Genomic DNA, 26,148 nt, shown 5'->3' with positions numbered 1-26,148 from the left:
AAGACCAATCGCATAAACTTTGTACTTAGTAAAATAAACCCGTATGTAATATCTAATATCATAAATATATTAAATGTGAAATTAGAGGTGATAAATGCTTACATATTGCTCATGAGCATCTATCAGACAGGACGGATGAAAAGGTACATATTATTAGCATATTCGCATCTAACCAGATTAAAAAAAAGATAGAAAAGGATATAGACCTACCAAAATATTATCACGTCATACAACATGTTAGTACTTGTGTACAACAAGATATGGTAGTCTCAACTCATTACAAGCATATAATGAATATTATTTTTAATCAATTCATATGTATAATGATTTATTGTTATTTATCTATTTGTGTCTACAGCTTATATGTTATTTACACCAGATGGCACGAACGCAATCAGCTAGTAAATATATGTTTCATCATCATAACATTTAAAATACATGTATTTGTTTTTGGTATCACTATATTTTCAATATAATATTAATTTAGAAAATTGCATGGATGTGTCTGGCGATTTTTTTTTCTTTATGCTTTGGTAGAACGGTAAAGAATGCATCCATTCAGTTTGCACAGTAAGTACTCTCCATTACACATTTAAGGTCTTTAACGTGGAGTATTCGTGATAAATACATATATTGCTTATGCATGATGGGTATGAGTTGACAAAGAAGTTTTTACTATACTTGCTCAAATATCGTGCGAATGAAATTGATATCGTGCAAGAATTTCTTAATCACATCATGTATATCTTAATTTGTAATGGATTTTTAGTTGGATCATCGTTCTATATGTATGCATCATCAATTTCTATTTTTATCATTTTACATTGCAAATGAAGTGGACTTCAATTATTACTCCATTGTGCATGTGCTATCTTTTCTCTACAAGTGAAAGTTAACATGCATAATATTTATATACATATAGCAAAATATTTTAAAAGTCCGTGACAACACACGGGCATTCTACTAATATCACCAACTTGTCAACCTCACATGGATTGCGTTAATTTAATTTAGATCGATGTTTGAGACAGGACGAAACATGCTAAATCCCATATATGAAATTAGCAAAAAAAAAACAAATATAATCAGGCCAACAGCCACCCAATCAAACCCCGTATGAATGTTCAGCTTCACCAGTTGAATAAACACAACAAAACTAATGAATAATGATATTCAGCTTTCACCATTTGCCCAAGTGATCAAATTGAATACACACTGCATAATAAATAAACATACGAAGACTGGTAGAAAGACCTAAGAAGCACGATACAACCATGACCCTGTTGCTGCCTATTTCCAATAAACAAGCTGGAAATGTTTACTTAACCAATGCAAAGTATGTCCAATAAACAAGCTGGAAATGTTTACTTAACCAATGCAAAGTATGTCGGCAACGGCCTGTCTCTAGCTCCATGATTGTGTATATGCTCCTGCGCCTTCCTGGTTAACAAGAATAAAGAAAATGCTCCAAACACAAACTCAAATCTAGAGTGCACACACCTCTGGACAAAATGCAGCACAATTTATCCAACATGATGATACCTAATCACAATCTCGTAACTTGCCAATACTCCATTGGTGCAACACATGCATGTCAAATAGCATTCTGATCATGTGCGCACCTATGGCATGTTAAGGCGTTTAAGAATCTCAAGCAAAGGTTGGTACTTTCAGACAACCATGCCAAAAGTTGTTCCATAGGTAAATTATCAACCAGTTTGCTTCAGGACTGGCAATGTATTGGGTGTTATAATCAAGATACACTGCATTAGCTGATGGTCTCTGTGATTACACAATCTGTTTGGTTCAAGGAAGGTTTGTTTTCCCATTACAACACAGCTCTGACGCAGGATAGCTCGGGACGCCTGAAAAGAGAAGAAAAGAAGACCTCCGCCGGCTCCCCCAGATCCAGCACCAGAACAAAACAAAACAAACGCAGATTGATCCAGAACCAACACAAAAAAGGCCAGATCGATGAACACAGACGCATACAGAGAAGATCTCTCCTGGTCCAGAGGCTGTTGGTACATCGATTGGCAAATGAATCCAAGATTTAGCATCCTGGATTCTATAGATTCGTCGGTGGGCGAAAGGAGACAGACAAGAGCAAGGAGGTTTCCAGCGCAGGTGCCTGCTGCGGCGTCATCGCTGCTGCTCAGGGTCTCTGGGCCTCAGGCCTCTTGGTGAGGAGAAGGTTGGGACAAGTGAGACGGCATGCGGTGTTATCCCAATCCAGCTGGGATGCTGTTATCCCAATCCATCTGGGATGGGCTCTTTTTGGGATTGTGCTATCCCAATCCAGCTGGGATGGGCCCTTTTTGGGATTGTGAAGCACCGTATCTGATTACAGGGTGACTGAAACACGAAACAACTGAATCAAACATGTGTATGGTATTCGCAAGCCAATGTAATCGGAAGACAGCAAAAATTCTCCTATATCCTGCACACATTTTGAGCTCATTGATTTAGGATTTCAAGTTGTAAGTCATAGTGGTATCTCATGGTTACTGTTTGCAGACAGGAGCAAGTCTTGGTAATATTATTCTGAATTACTACTGCTAACAATGACAGTATGTATCAATGAAGGAATGCATATTTGCATGCAAGGGCAAGTAGCATCTCCTAAGTTTTGGATGGCGAATAGGGGACCAAGTCTCTCATACAAACTACTAAGCAGGTTTTAGGACAACAAATACAGAATCTTATGTGACCTTCCAATACATAGGTTCAGAACATTTACGGCAGGGCATCACACACAGGCCCGGAGGAAAAGATAAAGAGTAAATGTATTCTACTAGGGAAATCAGAGGGTTTGTGGCATCCAGACAGGTCCTCTTAAGCAAAGCTTCCAGGTTGGGCCATACTCTCAGTCATCTGGTTTGGGTAGGGGCTCCAATAAGCAGGCTCCAAACTTCATTGGTCTTGGCTGTTTTCAGTAAAGGATTGGGCAGGGGTGCAAATGTGAAACGGACAGGTTCATCGGAAGAGAGCTGAGCTGGGTTCAATGTGTTTCAAAGGCAGATGTGGTTAGAAGCAAGTATTGACCATGTAGTCACTACATACGTCTCAACACGCACAGCAACCATACCTGTTGGATTCAACAACCTGCATTTTAATAGCCATAGCGTTTTCCAGATGAAAGATAGGTAGAGCCAGATAACCTGATAAAGAATTTGCAAACAGTACCAAGTGAAAAATTACATATGGAATAAAGATAAGCCTACAAAGATAAAAATGGAATATCAAGTAAACTTGGCCTTGACCAAAGTTTGCACAAAATGACACTCCCTCCATCTCATAATATAAGATGTTATTACAACCAACATATGAGTACATTGGTTCTAATAACATCTTGTATAATGGGACAGAGGGAGTAATAGACAGCAATATATCGAGTGTAAAGAAACATTAATATTTTGGTTAAAAAAACCACGCCTATACATGTGCCGCTTAATTGTGGTTAGGTGCTAGGCGACAGCAGAACAGCAACCGATTTATCGTACTAGCCATGCGCTTAATCGTCCCTAGGCATGCCGCTTAGGCAAAGTAGGCGCTAGAGCCAGAACTAGCAATTTACACTTAGTGCTTTTTTTAACATTTATTTCCCTACACAGAACTATGATCAACAACGTGAATATGTATACTGGGTGACTAAAAAAAAGTCATTCTTACCCGCTGCTGCCAGAACCACCACTGTAAGCACCATAGCCGCCTCCGTAGACCTAGAGATGGTTTCAGTTCGTATTGTGGGATAAGAAACCTGACAAAATGTCGGCAGGATTTGCAATGAATAAAAGGGATGCTATACCTGGGAGCTGCCATAATTTGCATAACGGTCAACAGGAAGCACATCGTCTGATGCATGATATCCACTAGAATATGGATAATCGTGCCCAGCAGACTTATTGTCTCTGCTTAGATACTTTGGCTCATCGGACACACTAGCAGGCAAAGGGTGATATGGGATCACAGGTGGAAAACCTGATAAAGCACCTTCTCTTTCAAAGAAGTTGGCTTTCAGCCTTGTAGTTATTTGCACAAGAGCATGCCTTGCAACATCAAGATCTCCGCTGATCTGTTGTACATGACAATTACAACAGTAAATATTTTTTATGGCAACAAGGAGTCGTGAAACAAAGAACATCAGAAGTTAAAGTTGTTACCTGGACCATCTCTTCGTCGTCCGATGCTACTTTTGGAACATCCTCCTTCGAAATGATTCGTATGGTTGCTCTCGATGTTCTTCGTATCTCCGTAATGATTGAACCACCTTTGCCGATCAGGCACCCTATCCGTGATGTCGACACCAACAAACGTGTAGTATATGATGGCTCCCCCGATTCTGCATCAATTTTCTCACTGCATCTTGGCTGTAAACGGACTGTAGCATCGATTGTTGGAGAGACAGGATCTTCAAAGAACTGCATGGCACGGAAAATTAGAATTAATCAGGACCTGCTACTAAATATAAACATGGAAACGTATCAGGCAAAAACTGAAGAAGAGAGAAATTACCTCCTTTGCCGAAACTGTAATTATGCAGTCATCTTCAGCACTCGAACTATCCACTTTGATAAAAGCTCCAGATTCTTGCCTAATCTGTTTGATAATACCACCTCTTTTTCCAATTACACCTCCGACATTCGCCGCAGCACAAAGCACACGCAGGCTAAACTCTTTTGCAGAGCTCACCTCCCTCCGTTGTTGGTATATAGAAGGCCAATCTCCCACCATATCACCTTTGTATCGTCCATAAGGACTAACCATAGGAGTAATCCCTACAACTGGTGCAGTAGAGGAACTACCAAGGCGGGATCCCGCTGGAAAAGGTTGGGTTAAGCTGGACGCAAGGAGATGCTGTGACCTGGATGGGTTGCCATGGAGGCGAGATGACACTTGGAGAAGAGCTTTTCTAACTACCATCGGATCCCCAATTATCTAGTTTTAAAATGATAAAAAATGTTATATATTTATGATTTCAGTGACACTACAAAACAATACAGTATACACTGTATTAAACTAAATAAACTGAAGAAAATATACCCATTTATTAAATGAACATGGCCGTTATTCAATTAATGAGTACAAATTTACAACCAGAGCACATGAAATACCTACTGCACATAAACAAGTAAACATTCGTTGTAGTAGATACTCCCTCCGTTCCTAAATACAAATCTTTTTAGAGATTCTAATATAGACTACATACGGAGCAAAATGAGTGAATCTACACTCTAAAATACGTTTATATACATCCATATGTAATTCATATTGAAATCTCTAAAAGGACTTATATTTAGGAACGGAGGGAGTATTTGGTAAGACTACGGATACCACATGTCCACATGTACTATATAGAAGAGAGGATATACTTGCTATACGAGTATAGTAGTACACCTGTACATTTATTGCAGGAAAAAGCAGGAAAAATTGACTAACCAGGAGAAGTTCATCACCACTAGTAGCACATGCAGGAAGGTGTTCATTACTAAGAACACGTATTTGTGAACCAGTGTCGCTGCGGATTCCCTGGATGATATGCCCACCTTTTCCAATAATGCATCCAATCTGATCAGATGGCACAAGCAACCGAACAGTAAGTTGACCTAAACCCTCTTCATTTTCTTCGTTCACAGGACCATCATCTGTGGCAAGCTTCTCATGAACCCTAAAGAGAGCATCTTGAGCAGCGCAAACCTTATCTTCGGTATCTTCAATGGTATTAGTCTCCCTGCTTGAGCTAAATATTGTTATGACTCGGTCATCGCAGTTAGGTACACTCTCACCAATCCTAATCTTAGCTTGAGTATCGCTCCTCAGCTGTTTGGCAATTTCTCCACCCCTCCCAATTATACTCCCTATTTTCCTAGACGTGCAAAGGTAGCGATAGACAGTGTCATCTGGACCAGGAGCATATGTATCATCACCAGGATTTCTTCTCTTGCCACCTCCATTTTCAGCATAATCAGACTGCCGCTTTCCATGACTGTTCCGGTGCCCAGGCCCGACCATGATCTAAAAGCAGAGACAGAATAGTCAGCAACATAGAATACCGTGAGAACCAAATACAAACTTAAATAAAAATTCTTCAACGGCAGTAATAACACAGCATGTCATGTGGTACATTAGGATTCTTCATAAAGAGGGTACTATTCTATTTTCCATCAAGCTTTTCCACCTCCAAACCCAAGTGGCATCAGGCAGCAGCTAAGACCCTCGATACCATATGATAGTAAAAGATGATGGCTTCCAAATAAAAGCATGCATCGCTCACCTGGGCCTACTTATGTTGTGTGCCCATGTTAGGACCACCAAAAATGAAGCAAATATTAAAATCCACCAGGTGGAATTGAGGGCTATAGCAGATTGCAGGCCAACGCTTAATCAATGCACATGGCAAAATCAACTGCGGTTATAAATCCTTGCCAAATCAAACACGGAAACCAAATGCATGCTTCTGACTAGAGAACATCTCCAAGAAAAACATCCGTTTCGACAAGAAAATAATGGATTTTGGTCTCTTTAATACATAATCATCCCACAGGAAAAGATGTAAAAAAATTCAAATAAGAGCATGCTTACCTGTACCAATATCTGCTGTCCATGTTAGGACCACTAAAAATGTGGCAACCCTTAAAATTGACCGGGTGAATTTGAGGACTATGCCACTTAATGAACGCACATAGCAAAATCAATTGAAGTTATAAATCCTTAACAAATCAAAAATATATGGAGACCAAATACATGCCTCTCACTAGACGAAATCTACTTAGACAAGATCTCTGCAGACAAAAGAGTCTGTTTCGACAAGAAAATATTGGTTTCGGACTTTCGGTCTCTTCAACACATACATGAGCCTCTTTCTGGGCAGCTGAATTAACTGGAGAACAAATCTTTGGAAAAACCTAAACAGAGCCCGTACAAAAATGAAACACGCAGGCATCTACCGAAAATCAAATTCAAAAGGGCCCGCTCTCTCCATCCTCTCATTACGGAGCGCCAACCTCCCAGATAAGTGCCCCAAACTACACTTCGGGGAGGTACATCTAAAGGAACTTGCGCATCAAGACAGACGCACATAACCCCAATTCTCCTGCCTTCAGTACAAGCAAACGTTTATACTATCATTTACTCCTCAACCGCGCAGCAAACAAATCATCAAGAAAGTGGATGGATCATAACTGACGAGGATGTTCACGGGCGATCCTCGGCTGTAGCTCACGGCGCGGGCAGCCATGTGGGAGAGGGCAGACCAGCAAAACAGTGGAAACGAAGGGAGGGAGAGCGCGAGGGGGGGGGGGGGGGGGGGGGAGCTCACCGCGGCGGCCGCCGGAGAAGGGTACCAGATCTGGCGTAGGGAGACGAGGAGAGAACGACAAGTCTATGAGTCTCACGCGGAACAGAAGGGGGCTAATAAGCGATTTGCACCCTGGGTGAAGGCTCCAGCAACTTCTAACACAAAAGTAAACATTTAGATCGGGCAATCATCCTCGCAAGGAGCTTTTTTTTTTGTTTTTTGAGTGGATCCTCGCAAGGAGCGTCGAGAACAGCGTTTTGGGCGAAGCCTGGCCGGCTGGCCTCTCGAGTCTCCTCCTCCTCCCCCCCTCCTCGTCGCCGTCCATAGTGCCGCCGGGCGAAGCCTGGCCGGCTGGACGGCGGCGGGGCTTCTCCCCATCCTCTTCGTCTAGACTGGCGCGGGACAGCGGGATCCAGAGGAACGTCGGGCGAACGTGGGGTCCGGCGGCGCGGCGGGCGGGTCTCCCATCAGCGTCGTACGCGACACGGTAGTGGCGACCTGCGTGTCGTGAGGTGGTGGATGCGTTGGCCTAACCGGTTGTCGCGGGTGCCGCCGGATCTCCTTTCTTCGAACTCCGTCGGCCGCCGCGGGGTGGTGATGATCGTCGCTGGCCACGTCGGATCATTGGATTCGGTGTCTGGAGATCTACAAGGAGTTTTTCTCGATCCTCCTTTCTGGTGGGTTGAGCCTCATGGCTCTTTCATCTTCGCGGTTTTCGGATCGTGGCTTGCCGGATCCGGAGTACACGGAGGTTTGGTGCATAGGATGGGGACCGGAGGAAACTTTGGTCGGCGTGTTCGGCCCGGCATCGGCGATGTCACTTGACGCCGTTACCCTTCCTGGAGGCGAAGCCGAGGTCCCCCCTATCCACCCCCGAACCCCTCCCGGACAAAAGTCCAAAATTCAGTCTGGATTGGGCGGTGGCAGCGTCCTGCGCGTCGTATCCTCCATGGAGGCGCCGTCTTGGGAGGAATTGCTGTTCGGGGGAGAGATGTTGTGGATGGTGGGCTCCGAGTAGCTCCAACAGTGGTGATGGTGTGGAGGTTGCCAGGTGGTGCGGCGTTGTATCTACCGCGTCATTGATGACGAGTGGTGGCGACATGGTGCAGCTGCATATCGACGACGGATGCGGCTGGATGGACGAGCGTAGGGTGGTCGAGCTGTCTGGCGCCATGGTGGCGTCGACGGCAGGCCTGGCAAGGTCTGTGCGTCAGTACCTGCTCTGGAGATGGATCGGTGGAAGAAGGCGGCGGCAGCCTCGGTGAGTGCGTCGGACCGGCGTGTGACCCAGTCTCGGTATGTGGCTAGGATGGGGCATCCGGCATTAGATGTTAGGATTTGGTGCGACGTCTGTTTGGTATTAGGCTCGGACATTTGGCACCACTGCATCAAGGGGGTAGGAGTAGCGACAGATGTTGTTTAGATGGTGGCTTCAGGCTTACTGATGTACTACTTTGTAAGATATTTTGTGCTTAATAATTAATAAAATGACCATATACATCGTTCAGATGCAGAGGCCGGGTGCATCCCCTTTTCTAAAAGAAGATGAATCCTTAAGCATTAGGTTGGTCTAAGAAGTCAATGCTCTGCCCACTCCAAAATGTATTGGCCATGCTACAAATGGCACAAGCTCTTGGTCGTAGAAAGGACATGTGAGGAGAGAGAGAGGATCAACACTCGCTGGGCAGAGTAACAGTATGAAGATGGCAAACCCGCTGAGATGGTAAATTGCTGGGCTAACAGTGAAGCAAAGCTTTGTTTAGAAGACTGCTCGATTAATGCATGCTTGTGGGATTTAATGGCCAAAGATGATATGTTGTGCAATGTGATGTAGCCGAGAACAACATTAGCAAAAAGTTTGCATTTGTCCAATGGTGTTCTTGTCGGATTAGGAGTTCCGGCAAACCCTTGAGGTCCGAACACTGGGGTGCGCATGAAGATCTCTCCCCCCAGCTCACGCTCTCTCAATGATCTCAAAGCCTAACTCGCCGAACCCAAGGAACAAGGGACACAAGAGTTTATACTGGTTCGGGCCACCGTTGCAGTGTAATACCCTACTCCAGTGTGGTGTGGTGGATTTCCTTGTAGGCTGGGGATGAACAAGTACAAGGGAAGAACAGCCTCCTAAGGAGAGGTGTTCTTGAGCTCGATGAGCTTGTGTGGCTGGGGATGATCCGAGTGATATGTCTCCAGATGAGCCTCTCTCTCTCTCTCGATGAGCCCCCACTGGCTATGGTGGTGGCTAGCCCTATTTATAGAGGCTCGGGTCATCTCCCCAAATATTAGGTGGGAAGGGATCCCACAACGGTCAATTCAAAGGGGGACAACGAGTACAAGTTATCCTGACAAAAGGTGGTCTTCACCTGCCAAAGGTTCTGGTGGTGACGCCGTCGTGGGCTCCGTGGTGACCTCCGTCTTGCCGTCCTACTGGTCTTGGTCTCGTTGCACCGATATAGAAACCTTTGACTAATGCCTCGGGACTCCTCACCTGCGCCTGCCTCTTTATCACCGAAGAGGAAACTGGCACTCTGCGCCCGCTGGCGCCCGTCTGGCCTTGGTCGTCATGGCTCACATCACGGGAACCTCACGAGGTGCCCCTTGCCTTGATCTCTCCGCTCCTCGCGAGCCAGCCTAGTGAGGCTGCCCCTGAGGAGGTCTTGTGTCGTCCGCCTCGCAAGACTTGGCCCCTCGCGAGGGTCTTGAGCATTGGTTGATGAAGATGGGCCGTACCAGGCCGCGGGTGGAGCCACGTCCTGGGCCGCAAGCAGGCAGGTCTGGGTACCCCCGTTACCAGGACGCCGCCAATAGCCCCCGGGCCCAAGGTGTGCTCGTGCTTGGCTTCGCAGCGAAGCCAAGGAGCAAGTGCGGAGCGCCGCGGGCCCCAATAGCTTGCGGCCTTGATTGACACGTGGCGATTGGCAGGTCATGGGCATCTCCTCTTCCCCATGCTGCCTCGACAACTGCCCGACCAGACAAAAAGTTAGCGCGTGCCATGGTGTCTTCATTGCTTGCCTTCGTCTTGCTCCAGATCCCCTTTCTTGTTCTTCGCCCCCAAGTCTCCAGATCTGCGCCAGTCCTCCTCCAAGCCCGCCATTGATGGCACCTAGCAAGACAAAGGCCACCCTTCCACCCTCCTGGTATGAGCCGGCTCTGAGCACGCCCACCGTCTCAGAGAAGAACCTCGCCGCCACACTCCTGATGACAGCGGAGGGAGCCGATAAGAAGAGAAAGACCGTGCTTCGGGTTGGCTCCGCCAAGCCGGAGCCCTCTGACAGCACCTTCTATCCTTTCTTCATGAGTAGCGTCATGGCAGGGTTGGTTCCCCCCTTCTCTGACTTCTTCTACTCCATCCTCAGCCATTACAAGTTGCATGCCCTCCATCTTCATCCCAACTTTGTCCTCCTTCTGTCAATTTTTGCCTTCTACTATGAGGCATACGGCGGGGTGATGCCGTCCGTGGCACTGCTGCGCCACTTCTTCTATCTTCGGATCATGGATGGCCATTGCTCGGGGTGTAACGCCCTCGATGCGGCTATATCTCCCACGTGTCGAAGCACGACTTAGAGGCATAACCGCATTGAAAGCAATGTCGCAAGTGAGGTAATCTTCACACAACCCATGTAATACAATAAGGGAAAAGATACATAGTTGGCTTACACTCGCCACTTCACACAATTACATGAATAAAGCATTACATCATCCAGATACAATCAAGGTCCGACTACGTAACCAAAATGAAAGAAGACTACCCCAAATGCTACACAGATCCCCGATCGTCCTGACTGGGCTCCACTACTGATCAATTGGAAACGGAATAACATAAAGGACAAGATCTTCATCAAGCTCCTCCTTCAGCTTAGTTGCTTCACCTGCTCGGTAACATCGGCACCTGCAAACTGGTTTTGGAAGTATCTGTGAGTCACGGGGACTCAACAATCTCACACCCTCACGATCAAGACTATTTAAGTTTATGGGTAAGGTAAAAGGTATGAAGTGGAGCTGCAGCAAGCGACTAGCATATATGGTGGCTAAACATACGCAAATGAGAGCGAGAAGAGAAGGCAAAGCACGGTCGAGAATCTATAATCAAGAAGTGATCCTAGAACAACCTACGTCAAGCATTACTCCAACACCGTGTCCACTTCCCGGACCCTACCGAGAAGAGACCATCACGGTAACACACGCTGTTGATGTATTTTAATTAAGGTCAACTTCAGGTTTTCTACAACCGGACATTAACAAATTCCCATCTGCCCATAACCGCGGGCACGGCTTTCGAAAGTTCAAATCCCAGTAGGGGTGTCCCAACTTAGCCCATCACAAGCTCTCATGGTCAACGAAGGATATTCCTTCTCCCAAAACATTCCGATCAGGCTCGGCATCCAGGTTACAAGACATTTCGACAATGGTAAAACAAGTCTAGCAACACCGCCCGAATGTGCCGACAAATCCCGATAGGAGCTGCACATATCTCGTTCTCAGGGCACACTCAGATGAGCTCTGCATTCAACTAAAACCAAACCTCGAGTTTCCCCGAGGGGGCGCTGCACATGGCTCTAGTTTGGACCAACACTTAGAGGAGCATTGGCCCGGGGGGGGTAAAATAATGATGACCCTCAGGAGCGCGACTCCCAAGGGAAAAGAAAAGGCTAGGTGGCGAATGGTAAAACCAATGTTGGGCATTGCTGGAGGAGTTTTATTCAAGGCGAACTGTCAAGGGGCTCCCACGTGTCGAGGCACAACTTAGAGACATAATCGCATTGAAGGCATATGTCGCAAGTTAGGCAATCTTCACAACATCCCATGTAATATGAATAATAAAGGGGAGAACATAGTTGGCTTACACTCGCCACGTCAATCAAGTACATAAATAACATTACATCATCCAAACACTCATGGCCCGACTACGGCACCAAAATAAAAGAGAACCCAACATGCGACAACGGTCCCGTTCACCCCCAACTGGGCTCCACTACTGATCATCGGGAAAGGAAACATAGTATCGCTGAGAGTCTTCGTCGAACTCCCACTTGAGCTCGTACTCGTCACCTGGAGCGGAATCACCTGGACCTGCATCTGGAGTTATAGTATCTGTGAGCCACAGGGACTCAGCAATCTCGCACCCTCGCGATCAAAACTATTTAAGCTTATAGGAAGGGTAAGGCAAGTATATGTGGAGCTGCAGCAAGTGACTAGCATATATGGTGGCTATCTTATTCGCAAAAGAGAGCGAGAAGAGGAGGCAAAGCGCGAGCGAGAAACTAGAGAGCAACCTGCGCAAACATTACTCCAACACTGTGTCCACTTTCCAGACTCCGCCGAGAAGGGGCCATCACGGTAACACACACGGTTGATACATTTTATTTAAGTTTAGTTCAAGTTATCTACAACCGGACATTAACAAATTCCCATCTGCCCATAACCGCGGGCACGGCTTTCGAAAGTTCAATCCCTGCAGGGGAGTCCCAACTTAGCCCATGACAAGCTCTCACGGTCAACGAAGGAATAGACCTCCTCCCTAGACGTTCCGATCACTCTCGGTATCTCGGTAACTCAAGACACTTCGAACAGTTAAAACAAGACCAGCAACACCGCCCGAATGTGCCGACAAATCCCGATAGGAGCTGCACATATCTCTTCTCAGGGCACACTCAGATGAGCGCTCCATACAACTAAAACCAAACCTCGAGTTTCCCCGAGGGGGCGCTGCACAGGACTCTAGTTTGGACCAACACTCAGAGGAGCACTGGCCCGGGGGGGGTTAAAATAAGATGACCCGCGGGCTCCGGAAACCCAAGGGAAAAAGAGGCTAGGTGGCAAATGGTAAAGACCAAGGTTGGGCATTGCTGGAAAAGCTTTAATCAAGGCGAACTATCAAGGGGTTCCCATTATAACCCAACCGCGTAAGGAACGCAAAATCCGGGAACATAACACCGATATGACGGAAACTAGGGCGGCAAGAGTGGAACAAAACACTAGGCGAGAGGCCGAGCCTTCCACCCTTTACCAAGTATATAGATGCATTAAGATAACATGCAATATAATGATATCCCAACAAGTAAATAAATGTTCCAACAAGGAACGGCTCCAATCTTCACCTGCAACTAGCAACGCTATAAGAGGGGCTGAGCAAAGCGGTAACATAGCCAATCAACGGTTTGCTAGGACAATGGTGGGTTAGAGGTTTGACATGGCAATTTGGGAGGCTGACAAGCAAAAGGTAGGCATCGTAGCATTGGCATAGCAAGAGCGAGCAAACTAGCATAGCAAAGATAGTAGTGATTTCGAGGGTATGATCATCTTGCCTGCACAGTTGTCAGAGTTGACTGGATCCTCAAAAGCAAAATCAACGGGCTCCTCGATAGCGAACTCGTCTCCCAGCTCTACCCAACAAGACAAACAAGCAACAAGGATACAATCAACCACGTGCAAGACCAAGCAATATGATGAAATGATGATATGCTATGCGGGATGCGATGCGGGATGCAAAATGCAAGATATGACAGGAAATGCATGAACCTGGCCTCAACTTGGAATTCCAAGGGTTCCACTGGAAATATGAGATGAAATCGCTTGAAAACGATATAAAGAACGCCGGAATCGGAGTTACGGTTTGGAAATGGCAAGCGAGTCAAAAATGACACCGGTCTGCGATTTACAGCAAGTAGGCATCTAAATACAATGAGATGAACATGCTACAGCCACCAAACATGACAACAAAATACATGGCAGGGATTCACACAAGATGCTTAACAAAAGTCTAGCACTGAGCCACGGCCAATTCATCCATTATGAGGTTCAAACAAGCATGTCAAAAACGCAAAAGCAAAACAGATTTCAGACTTGGTGAAATTAACACTTGTCTGAAATTTCAGATCGTGAAGCCCTCTTCGGAGCGGCAAAACAACATGATGCATGACCTTATTAAGACAAGTAAGAACATGGCATGAAGCTACTCAACAAGATTAACAAAAGACCCAAAGTGACCTGGGGCCAAAAGGGTTCACAAAATATACTAACGGGCACACGAACATAGCTAAAACACAATCAGTTTTCAGACTTAGTGAAAACTGAGACATGCTGAAACATAACTCACGAAGGCATGTAAAGGAGCTCGATGCACTCACCACGGTGCAAGTCATGGCAAGGAAAGCATACATCCATTAAGAAGGCACAAAATTCTAGCTAGACATGGCAATAACAATGGCATAGCATGCACGGATCAACTACAATAACATCGGCAAAATCGCAAACTAGTTGACGATCTGCCCAGATTCGCCACGAAGCAAAAGTAGAGCTCGATTGACTCAATCTAGGTTGCTCCATAATTGCAAAAAAATACATGGATGGATAGAGCATAACATGATTAACAAAACTCCTTTACTGATCATCCTCAAAAGAGGCACGGATCGCTAGGAAACAAGCTGAACATATGGCATCATGAACTAAATAATTCCAGACTTAGTGAAAACTACTAAGTCCCTGAAAACAGATTTACCGGGTGCCTCACTTTGCAAGCTTGCACAAGTCACCACACACATCACAAAAATGCATGGGTTGCACCTCTGGAAAGAAGACAAAATGCTTAACAAAACATATGAAGGACTCACAGGCATATCATGCACACAACAATCATGGCAAAAATGACAAAAGTCTAAGATGAACTAGCAGATCTGACAATTAACTCACGAAGCCTCCTTCTAACAGCATTTCGGGCATCAAGATGAACTCAAATGCAAATGATGCAATGGAATGAAATGATGTACTCGTCGAGACGAACATTTTGATATACTATATGCCCAAAACGGAGCTAAGGATGCGGAGATACGGCAGGTCAAAGTTTGCTCGAAAATTAGGGTTTGGAGGAGAAAAAGTCAACCGGAATTGCTCAGATCTAGATCCAGATCCGGCCGGAGTTACTGTTCACGCCGGAGTCGAGGTCGCCGGAGTTCGTGGCCGCGGTGGCCGGAGTAGAGGACGACGGGGCGGCCGGATCCGAGGCGGTGTGGAGGCGGCGGGGCGGCGCCGGGCCGGGGTGGCGAGGAGGCGGCGAGGGGCGGCCGGCCGGGCGGCGGGGAGGTGGCATGCGGCGGCGGAGAGGCGGCCCGCGGCAGCGCGGTGGCAGCTCCGGCCACCGGAGCCGGAAGGGACGGCGGCGTGGCGAGGAGAAAGAGCCGGGCGGCGGCGCGCGAAGACCCGGGCCGCGGGGGCCTCCCGCGGGCTCGGGCGGGCCGGCGGCGGCGGCGGTGGCGCCTGCCATGTGTCGGCGCGTGAGGGGGCTGAGGCGGCGGCGGCGGACGCGTCCGGCCGGGTAGGACAATGTCCGGCCGGCGCGAGGGATTTTTAGGGTTTCGTGGGGGGGGATGAGATCCGAAAAACGAGGGGGGTCTATTTATAGGCATAAGTGGAGCTAGGAGGGTCCAAATGAGGTGCGGTTTTCGGCCACGCGATCGTGATCGAACGCTCTAGGTGATGGAGCAGAGTTTGGTAGGTTTTGGGCCAAATTGGAGGGGTGTTGGGCTGCAACACACACGAGGCCTTTTCGGTCCCTCGGTTAACCGTTGGAGTATCAAACGAAGTCCAATTGATACGAAACTTGACAGGCGGTCTACCGGTAGTAAACCAAGGCCGCTTGGCAAGTCTCGGTCCAATCCGGAAATGTTTAATCCCCACACACGAAAGAAAGCTAGAAATGACCACCGGAGGAGAAAGAAGCGCCGGAATGCAAAACGGACAACGGGGAAAATGCTCGAATGCATGAGATGAACACGTATGCAAATGTAATGCACATGATGAAATGATATGAGATGCATGAAAACGAAAACAACACACGGAGACAAAGACCTGAACCCGAGAAATAAATATAACTTAATGCCGGAAACGGCAAGAGTTGGATTACAAATTGGGAAAGTTATAACTGGGGCGTTACAACACTCCACCACTACGAAAGGATCTCGTCCCGAGATTTAGGACTGAAAGAACGCCGGGTACTCAGAACGGAGGTGATCCTCGCGTTCCCAGGTAGCTTCACGGTCGGAATGGTGTGACCACTTGACTTTGAGAAATTTGATTGACTTGTTGCGAGTCTTGCGTTCAGTCTCATCAAGAATATCAACTGGGTGCTCACGATAAGAGAGATATTCTTGGAGCTCAATGTCCTCGAAGTTGACGGTGCGGTCAGGAGTCTTGAAGCACTTTTGAAGCTGAGAGACATGGAACACATCATGAACATTTGCAAAGTTTGAAGGAAGCTCAAGTTGATAGGCGAGGTCGCCTCTCTTGCTGACAATCTTGAAAGGTCCCACGTATCTAGGGGCAAGCTTCCCTTTGATACCGAAGCGACGAGTACCTTTCATAGGAGAGACGTGGAGGTAAACATGATCTCCGATCTCGAAAGCCAAATCACGGTGCTTACTATCATAGTAGCTCTTCTGGCGGGATTGGGCTGCTTTAAGGTTATCACGAATGACTTTGCACATTTCTTCTGCTTCTGTGATTAAGTCATTACCCAGCAGCTGACGTTCACCGGTTTCAGACCAGTTGAGAGGGGTACGGCACTTCCTGCCATACAGAATTTCAAAAGGGGCCTTGCCCGAACTTGCTTGAAAACTATTGTTGTAGGAGAATTCAGCATAAGGAAGACAATCCTCCCACTTCATGCCGAAGGAGATCACACAAGCCCTGAGCATATCTTCAAGAATCTGGTTGACACGGTCGACTTGACCGCTTGTTTGAGGATGGAAAGCAGTGCTGAAGCGGATGTTGGTGCCCATGGCCTTCTGAAAAGAATCCCAAAACTTCGAGGTAAAGATGCTGCCACGGTCTGAAGAGATCACTTGAGGAATACCATGCAGAGAGACAATGCGAGAGGTATAGAGTTCTGCCAATTGAGCTGCAGTGATCGACTCTTTGATAGGCAGAAAATGAGCCACTTTGGTGAGCTTATCGATGACAACGAATATAGCATCATTGCCACGCTTGGACTTTGGAAACCCAGTCACGAAGTCCATCTCAATGTGGTCAAACTTCCACTCTGGAATGGCAAGAGGTTGGAGGAGACCAGCTGGCCTTTGGTGTTCTGCCTTCACTCTTCTGCAGACATCACATTCATTTACGAATTGAGCGATCTCGCGCTTCATTCGAGTCCACCAATAAGCTTGCTTAAGGTCCTGATACATCTTCGTGCTCCCAGGGTGGATGGAGAGGAGAGAATTGTGATCCTCGTTCATGATCACTTTACGGAGGTCACCTTTGGGCACAACAATACGATCCTCGAAGAAGAAAGTGTCCTTGTCATCAAGGCGGTAGCACTTGTACTTGGACCGACTCTTGGCAATCCCAATCTTCACCTTTTTCACCATAGCATCAAGAAGCTGGGCTTGGCGAATCTGGTCTTCTAAGGTAGGAGAGACTTGAAGGTTGGCGAGGAATCCTTGAGGAACAACTTGCAGATTAAGTTCGCGGAAGGCTTCACAAAGCTCGGGTTGATAAGGCTTGAGAATCAGACTGTTGCAGTAAGCTTTCCTGCTCAAAGCGTCAGCAGTCACATTAGCCTTGCCTGGAGTATACTCGATACTCGGATTATACTCTTGAATCATTTCGACCCATCGAGTTTGCCTGAGGTTGAGATTAGGCTGAGTGAAGATGTACTTGAGACTCTTGTGATCAATGAAAATATCCACTTTTCTTCCCAATAGAAGATGTCTCCAAGTCAACAGAGCATGCACAACTGCCGCCAACTCGAGATCATGAGTGGGGTAGTTCTTCTCATTAGGCTTCAACTGGCGAGATGTATAAGCAACCACTTTCTTCTCTTGCATCAATACTGCGCCAAGACCTTGGAGAGAGGCATCACAAAAGACCTCGTACGGCTTGGATTCATCAGGTGGAGTCAGAACTGGAGCAGTGATCAACTTCTCTTTCGAAGTGTTGAAAGCAATATCACACTCCGGAGACCAAACGTACTTGACGTGCTTCTGAAGAAGATTTGAGAGAGGCTTCGCGATCTTAGAAAAGTTTTCAACGAATCTTCGGCAATAGCTTGCGAGACCGAGAAAACTACGGAGTTGCTTCATGTTCTGAGGAGGTTCCCAATTCACAATTGCAGACACCTTCTCAGGATTCACGGCAATGCCCTTGGCAGAGATGATATGGCCAAGATAAAGAACCTCATCGAGCCAAAATTCACACTTGGAGAACTTGGCGTAGAACTTATGTTCCCTGAGCTTATCGAGAACCAAACGCAAGTGTTTGGCATGATCTTCCTTATTCTTCGAGAAAACCAGAATGTCGTCGAGATAGACCAAAACGAAGTCATTGGTGTAGGCGTTGAAGATGAAGTTCATCATGCGAGAGAACGTCGGAGGAGCGTTGGCGAGGCCAAAAGACATGACAGTTTATTCATTTGAACCAAAGCTTGTTCTGAATGCTGTCTTGGGAATATCTTCTTCACGAATGCGAATCTGGTGATAACCCATACGAAGATCAAGCTTGGAGAATACTTGGGCACCTTTGAGTTGTTCGAACAGCTCATTGATGTTTGGAAGTGGGTATTTGTTCTTGATGGTCTTCTTGTTCACTGGACGGTAATCAACACAAAGTCGGTCCGTTCCATCCTTCTTCTTCACAAAAAGAACACCACAACCCCACGGAGAAGAACTAGGCCGGATGAGACCCATTCTTTCTTGCTCATCGAGTTGCTTCTTCAGCTCCTTCAACTCTTCAGGTCCGAGCTTGTAAGGACGTTTGCACACAGGTTCCGTACCGGGCTCAAGATCAATAACGAATTCAACTGGCCGGTGTGGAGGCATTCCTGGGAGCTCTTCTGGAAAGACGTCTTGATATTCGCAAACGACTGGAATTTGAGAGATGGCATCCAATTCACCCTTCTCATTGAGAGAAAACAGACGGATAGTATTATCCCGAGCGACAAAGACAATTACATCCTCAGACGAATGAGTCAATTGAATCTGTCTGGCAGCACAATCAAGGTGTGCCTTGTGCTTAGAAAGCCAATCCATTCCGAGAATAAGATCAATATCCCAGTTATCAAGAATAATTGGGGAAGAAAGGAACTTGTAGTCACCCAAAGTGATAGTAACCTCAGGGATGCAGGTGTTAGCTGTCATCTGCTTGCCCGGTGACACAATTTGCAAGGAACTTTGCAGATAATGATAATCACACTCATACTTTGATGCAAAAGGTTTGGAAATGAAGCAATGCGATGCACCCGTGTCAAAAAAAACTTTTGCAGGAATATCATTAACAGGAAGGTTACCCATGATCACATCTGACGAGTCCTCTGCCTGAGCTGCATTCATCAAATTGACCTTGGCATGCTTGGGGTTATGCTTGACCACAGCTGTACTTGTCGATCTGACAGGAGGAGGAGGAAGACGCCTCTGGTTGAGACACTTGTTGGCATAGTGACCCTTCTGTTGGCACTTGTTGCACGTGACCTCTGAAAGCGGACGGTGATACGGAGCACTCGATCTAGGAGCTTGAGACGAAGTCTTGTTCTGAAAGCCAGGGTTGGGTGGGTGGGAAGAACCACTGCCACCTTTGCTCTTATGCTGATACGGCTGACGGAACGGAGGAGGAGGAAGCCAAAACTTCTGCTGCTTGGCCACTTGAGTAGAGGAAGAATGAGTAACATCTCTGACTCGCTTCTTGGAAGCATCACACCTCAACTGAGCAGCCTCTTGCTTCAGTGCCATGTTGTAGAACTCATCGTATCTCAAGGGCTCAAAAAGGACAAGAGCGAGCTGAATATCTTCTCTGAGACCACCCCTGAACTGGTATATCATGCTCTTCTCATCTGGCATGTCTTGCTTGGCAAAGCGGGCGAGCTTCTGAAACAACTTGTTGTAGTCATAGACAGACAAAGAGCCTTGCTTCAGATTGCGGAATTCCTCACGCTTGCTTTGAACCACACTCTGCGGAATATGATGAGCTCGGAAATCTCGACGGAAATCATCCCAAGTGATAACACGTCCACCTCTGGAGCCCTTGTACTGCTGGAACCATTCTGCAGCTTGATCTTTGAGTTGGAAGGAAGCGAACTTGACAAAGTCCTCAGGCCTGACGTTACTGCACTCGAAATGCTTACACAGATCCACAAGCCAATCGTCAGCATCGGTTGCCTCAACACAATTGCTGAAAGTCTTTGGCCCATTAGCAAGGAACTGGTTGAGTGTAGCAAAGTGACTATGATTGCTGCCTTGATTCCCTTGACTGCCTTGATTGCGCTCTTGGAGAATTTGCATGATCAGCTGTGTGTTTGCATTGGTTGCGGCCATCACAGCTTGCCATGCCTCCGGAGGAGGTGGAGGTGGTGGAGGATCTTGATTCTGGTTCTGACTGGTGCTCTTAGCAGGAGCCATCCTGAAGAGGTTGACCACCGTTAGCACATAGACAGATAAATGAAGCTGAAACCAACGGAATGAAAATTGCAACATAAAGTCTTCACATCCGAACAAAATGAACGAATGCATTCCTCTTGAAGTGGTCACATATCCCTAAATTGCGAAGCCACATAGAATTAGGTAGAAGAAGTAAAACAACAAGATACGGCTCGAGAACGAATAATCGGTAAGAAATCCCAATCTCAAACCAATATCCGTGGAAGAAGAACTAGAGCTATGAGAATTCCCACCTATGAAACTCCCGAAACTTTCCGGTTATGCAATCAGGTGTTGGGGATACAGGGGAAGCATAATATCTCACCCAAACTAGTAATTCCTACATCCAGCTGTATCCATCCTTCAACACATAACCAAGAAACCTTCGGAAACCATCTACCTCAACCTTCGAAAAGCATCCGTTATACAAGTTATGGCGATACTCCCGAACTCCCGCCCCAGTACTGGGTGGCGTCGAGGTTATCTCACCAACGAACTGCATAAAAGAGATTTTCGATGTCGGCGAACATATCTCAAGTATTCTAGAATTGCAATGATAAAATTATGATGACAACACCTCAGAGCTCAACTCCCCGGGACACTTCCACTAAACCCCTGACAGGAGGCACCAAGACAATGTTCTCATCATAAGCCATCGGAACGATTCCAAGATACTCGCGTGATACTAAATTTTTTTTGTGAAATTTGAGAAGAGAAGAGTCAAAACTCTACGTCAGGATGCCTTACCAGAGCGATGAGGAGACTGGGAAGTAAAAAGAATTCCTAATCTCTCCGATATATAATTCCTAAAAGACTCAAAACATTTTTCTAGACACAACTCGGCCGCTAAAAACGATCAAGCAATGCGGCTCCTAAGGTCGGGGAAGGCTCTGATTACCAACTTGTTACACCCTCGATGCGACTATAGCTCCCACGTGTCGAGACACGACTTAGAGACATAATCGCATTGAAGGCATATGTCACAAGTTAGGCAATCTTCATAACATCCCATGTAATATGAATAATAAAGGGGAGAACATAGTTGGCTTACACTCGCCACGTCAATCAAGTACATAAATAACATTACATCATCCAAACACTCATGGCTCGACTACGGCACCAAAATAAAAGAGAACCCAACATGCGACAACGGTCCCGTTCACCCACAACTGGGCTCCACTACTGATCATCGGGAAAGGAAACATAGTATCGCTGAGAGTCTTCGTCGAACTCCCACTTGAGCTCGTACTCGTCACCTGGACCTGCATCTGGAGTTATAGTATCTGTGAGCCACAGGGACTCAGCAATCTCGCACCCTCACGATCAAAACTATTTAAGCTTATAGGAAGGGTAAGGCAAGTATATGTGGAGCTGCAGCAAGCGACTAGCATATATGGTGGCTATCTTATTCGCAAAAGAGAGCGAGAAGAGGAGGCAAAGCGCGAGCGAGAAACTAGAGAGCAACCTGCGCAAACATTACTCCAACACCGTGTCCACTTCCCGGACTCCGCCGAGAAGGGGCCATCACGGTAACACACACGGTTGATACATTTTATTTAAGTTTAGTTCAAGTTATCTACAACCGGACATTAACAAATTCCCATATGCCCATAACCGCGGGCACGGCTTTCGAAAGTTCAATCCCTGCAGGGGAGTCCCAACTTAGCCCATGACAAGCTCTCACGGTCAACGAAGGAATAGACCTCCTCCCTAGACGTTCCGATCACTCTCGGTATCTCGGTAACTCAAGACACTTCGACAGGTTAAAACAAGACCAGCAACACCGCCCGAATGTGCCGACAAATCCCGATAGGAGCTGCACATATCTCTTTCTTAGGGCACACTCAGATGAGCGCTCCATACAACTAAAACCAAACCTCGAGTTTCCCCGAGGGGGCGCTGCACAGGACTCTAGTTTGGACCAACACTCAGAGGAGCACTGGCCCGGGGGGGGGGTTTAAACAAGATCACCCGCGGGCTCCGGAAACCCGAGGGAAAAAGGGGCTAGGTGGCAAATGGTAAGACCAAGGTTGGGCATTGCTGGAAAATCTTTAATCAAGGCGAACTATCAAGGGGTTCCCATTATAACCCAACCGCGTAAGGAACTCAAAATCCGGGAACATAACACCGATATGACGGAAACTAGGGCGGCAAGAGTGGAACAAAACACTAGGCGAGAGGCCGAGCCTTCCACCCTTTACCAAGTATATAGATGCATTAAGATAGCTAATGATATCCCAACAAGTAAGTAAATGTTCCAACAAGGAACGGCTCCAATCTTCACCCGCAACTAGCAACGCTATAAGAGGGGCTGAGCAAAGCGGTAACATAGCCAATCAACGGTTTGCTAGGACAATGGTGGGTTAGAGGTTTGACATGGCAATTTGGGAGGCTGACAAGCAAAAGGTAGGCATCGTAGCATTGGCATAGCAAGAGCGAGCAAACTAGCATAGCAAAGATAGTAGTGATTTCGAGGGTATGATCATCTTGCCTGCACAGTTGTCAGAGTTGACTGGATCCTCAAAAGCAAAATCAACGGGCTCCTCGATAGCGAACTCGTCTCCCAGCTCTACCCAACAAGACAAACAAGCAACAAGGATACAATCAACCACGTGCAAGACCAAGCAATATGATGAAATGATGATATGCTATGCGGGATGCGATGCGGGATGCAAAATGCAAGATATGACAGGAAATGCATGAACCTGGCCTCAACTTGGAATTCCAAGGGTTCCACTGGAAATATGAGATGAAATCGCTTGAAAACGATATAAAGAACGCCGGAATCGGAGTTACGGTTTGGAAATGGCAAGCGAGTCAAAAATGACACCGGTCTGCGATTTACAGCAAGTAGGCATCTAAATACAATGAGATGAACATGCTACAGCCACCAAACATGACAACAAAATACATGGCAGGGATTCACACAAGATGCTTAACAAAAGTCTAGCACTGAGCCACGGCCAATTCATCCATTATGAGGTTCAAACAAGCATGTCAAAAACGCAAAAGCAAAACAGATTTCAGACTTGGTGAAATTAACACTTGTCTGAAATTTCAGATCGTGAAGCCCTCTTCGGAGCGGCAAAACAACATGATGCATGACCTTATTAAGACAAGTAAGAACATGGCATGAAGCTACTCAACAAGATTAACAAAAGACCCAAAGTGACCTGGGGCCAAAAGGGTTCACAAAATATACTAACGGGCACACGAACATAGCTAAAACACAATCAGTTTTCAGACTTAGTGAAAACTGAGACATGCTGAAACATAACTCACGAAGGCATGTAAAGGAGCTCGATGCACTCACCACGGTGCAAGTCATGGCAAGGAAAGCATACATCCATTAAGAAGGCACAAAATTCTAGCTAGACATGGCAATAACAATGGCATAGCATGCACGGATCAACTACAATAACATCGGCAAAATCGCAAACTAGTTGACGATCTGCCCAGATTCGCCACGAAGCAAAAGTAGAGCTCGATTGACTCAATCTAGGTTGCTCCATAATTGCAAAAAAATACATGGATGGATAGAGCATAACATGATTAACAAAACTCCTTTACTGATCATCCTCAAAAGAGGCACGGATCGCTAGGAAACAAGCTGAACATATGGCATCATGAACTAAATAATTCCAGACTTAGTGAAAACTACTAAGTCCCTGAAAACAGATTTACCGGGTGCCTCACTTTGCAAGCTTGCACAAGTCACCACACACATCACAAAAATGCATGGGTTGCACCTCTGGAAAGAAGACAAAATGCTTAACAAAACATATGAAGGACTCACAGGCATATCATGCACACAACAATCATGGCAAAAATGACAAAAGTCTAAGATGAACTAGCAGATCTGACAATTAACTCACGAAGCCTCCTTCTAACAGCATTTCGGGCATCAAGATGAACTCAAATGCAAATGATGCAATGGAATGAAATGATGTACTCGTCGAGACGAACATTTTGATATACTATATGCCCAAAACGGAGCTAAGGATGCGGAGATACGGCAGGTCAAAGTTTGCTCGAAAATTAGGGTTTGGAGGAGAAAAAGTCAACCGGAATTGCTCAGATCTAGATCCAGATCCGGCCGGAGTTACTGTTCACGTCGGAGTCGAGGTCGCCGGAGTTCATGGCCGTGGTGGCCGGAGTAGAGGACGACGGGGCGGCCGGATCCGAGGCGGCGTGGAGGCGCCGGGGCGGCCGGCCGGGCGGCGGGGAGGTGGCGTGCGGCGGCGGAGAGGCGGCCCGCGGCAGCGCGGTGGCAGCTCCGGCCACCGGAGCCGGAAGGGACGGCGGCGCGGCGAGGAGAAAGAGCCGGGCGGCGGCGCGCGAAGACCCGGGCCGCGGGGGCCTCCCGCGGGCTCGGGCGGGCCGGCGGCGGCGGCGGTGGCGCCTGCCACGTGTCGGCGCGCGAGTGGGCTGAGGCGGCGGCGGCGGACGCGTCCGGCCGGGTCGGACAATGTCCGGCCGGTGCGAGGGATTTTTAGGGTTTCGTGGGGGGGATGGGATCCGAAAAACGGGGGGTCTATTTATAGGCATAAGTGGAGCTAGGAGGGTCCAAATGAGGTGCGGTTTTCGGCCACGCGATCGTGATCGAACGCTCTAGGTGATGGAGCAGAGTTTGGTGGGTTTTGGGCCAAATTGGAGGGGTGTTGGGCTGCAACACACACGAGGCCTTTTAGGTCCCTCGGTTAACCGTTGGAGTATCAAACGAAGTCCAATTGATACGAAACTTGACAGGCGGTCTACCGGTAGTAAACCAAGGCCGCTTGGCAAGTCTCGGTCCAATCCGGAAATGTTTAATCCCCACACACGAAAGAAAGCTAGAAATGACCACCGGAGGAGAAAGAAGCGCCGGAATGCAAAACGGACAACGTGGAAAATGCTCGAATGCATGAGATGAACACGTATGCAAATGTAATGCACATGATGACATGATATGAGATGCATGAAAACGAAAACAACACATGGAGACAAAGACCCGAACCCGAGAAATAAATATAACTTAATGTCGGAAACGGCAAGAGTTGGATTACAAATTGGGAAAGTTATAACTGGGGCGTTACAATATCCATGTTCCAAATATGGAACAAGCTCCAATCTTCACCTGCAACTAACAACGCTATAAGAGGGGCTGAGCAAAGCAGTAACATAGCTGTGACGCCCCCGATTTAATCGTACACTAATCATACACGCAAACGTGTACGATCAAGATCAGGGACTCACGGGAAGATATCACAACACAACTCTACAAATAAAATAAGTCATACAAGCATCATATTACAAGCCAGGGGCCTCGAGGGCTCGAATACAAGAGCTCGATCATAGACGAGTCAGTGGAAGCAACTATATCTGAGTACAAACATAAGTTAAACAAGTTTGCCTTAAGAAGGCTAGCACAAACTGGGATACAGATCGAAAGAGGCGCAAGCCTGATGCCTG

General features: G+C 46.9%; 1 protein-coding gene across 4 annotated transcripts; it reads right to left on the bottom strand.

Moving 5' to 3' along the window:
- Window positions 1-1,144: 1,144 nt before the first annotated feature.
- On the bottom strand, window positions 1,145-7,475 carry LOC125551405 (RNA-binding KH domain-containing protein RCF3-like). 4 transcript variants are annotated; one of them, XM_048714631.1, is made up of 8 exons: window positions 7,319-7,475; window positions 5,440-6,015; window positions 4,516-4,938; window positions 4,164-4,421; window positions 3,809-4,075; window positions 3,673-3,722; window positions 3,089-3,161; window positions 1,145-1,440 (listed from the first exon to the last, which is right to left on the bottom strand). In XM_048714631.1, the coding sequence occupies exons 2-7, from the start codon at window positions 6,010-6,012 to the stop codon at window positions 3,113-3,115; spliced, it is 1,620 nt and encodes a 539-aa protein (XP_048570588.1). In that variant the 5' UTR covers window positions 6,013-6,015; window positions 7,319-7,475; the 3' UTR covers window positions 1,145-1,440; window positions 3,089-3,112. The 4 variants fall into 4 exon arrangements, with proteins under 4 accessions (XP_048570588.1, XP_048570587.1, XP_048570585.1 ...); XM_048714630.1 differs by lacking the exon at window positions 1,145-1,440 and adding an exon at window positions 1,699-2,355; XM_048714628.1 differs by lacking the exon at window positions 1,145-1,440 and adding an exon at window positions 2,576-2,995.
- Between the last annotated feature and the right edge of the window lie 18,673 nt (window positions 7,476-26,148).

This window comes from Triticum urartu, chromosome 4, assembly GCF_003073215.2.
Source record: "Triticum urartu cultivar G1812 chromosome 4, Tu2.1, whole genome shotgun sequence".
Lineage (NCBI taxonomy): Eukaryota > Viridiplantae > Streptophyta > Magnoliopsida > Poales > Poaceae > Triticum > Triticum urartu.
This window is presented reverse-complemented; position numbering and strand designations above follow the sequence as displayed.

Coding starts and splice junctions, on each gene's coding strand:
- LOC125551405 (XM_048714631.1), bottom strand. CDS start 6,012: ATGGTCGGGCCTGGGCACCGGAACAGTCATGGAAAGCGGCAGTCTGAT. Junction 4,422..4,515: donor TTACAGTTTCGGCAAAGGAG/GTAATTTCTCTC, acceptor CGTGCCATGCAG/TTCTTTGAAGATCCTGTCTC. Junction 3,162..3,672: donor GGTGGTTCTGGCAGCAGCGG/GTAAGAATGACT, acceptor ATTCTTTATCAG/GTTATCTGGCTCTACCTATC.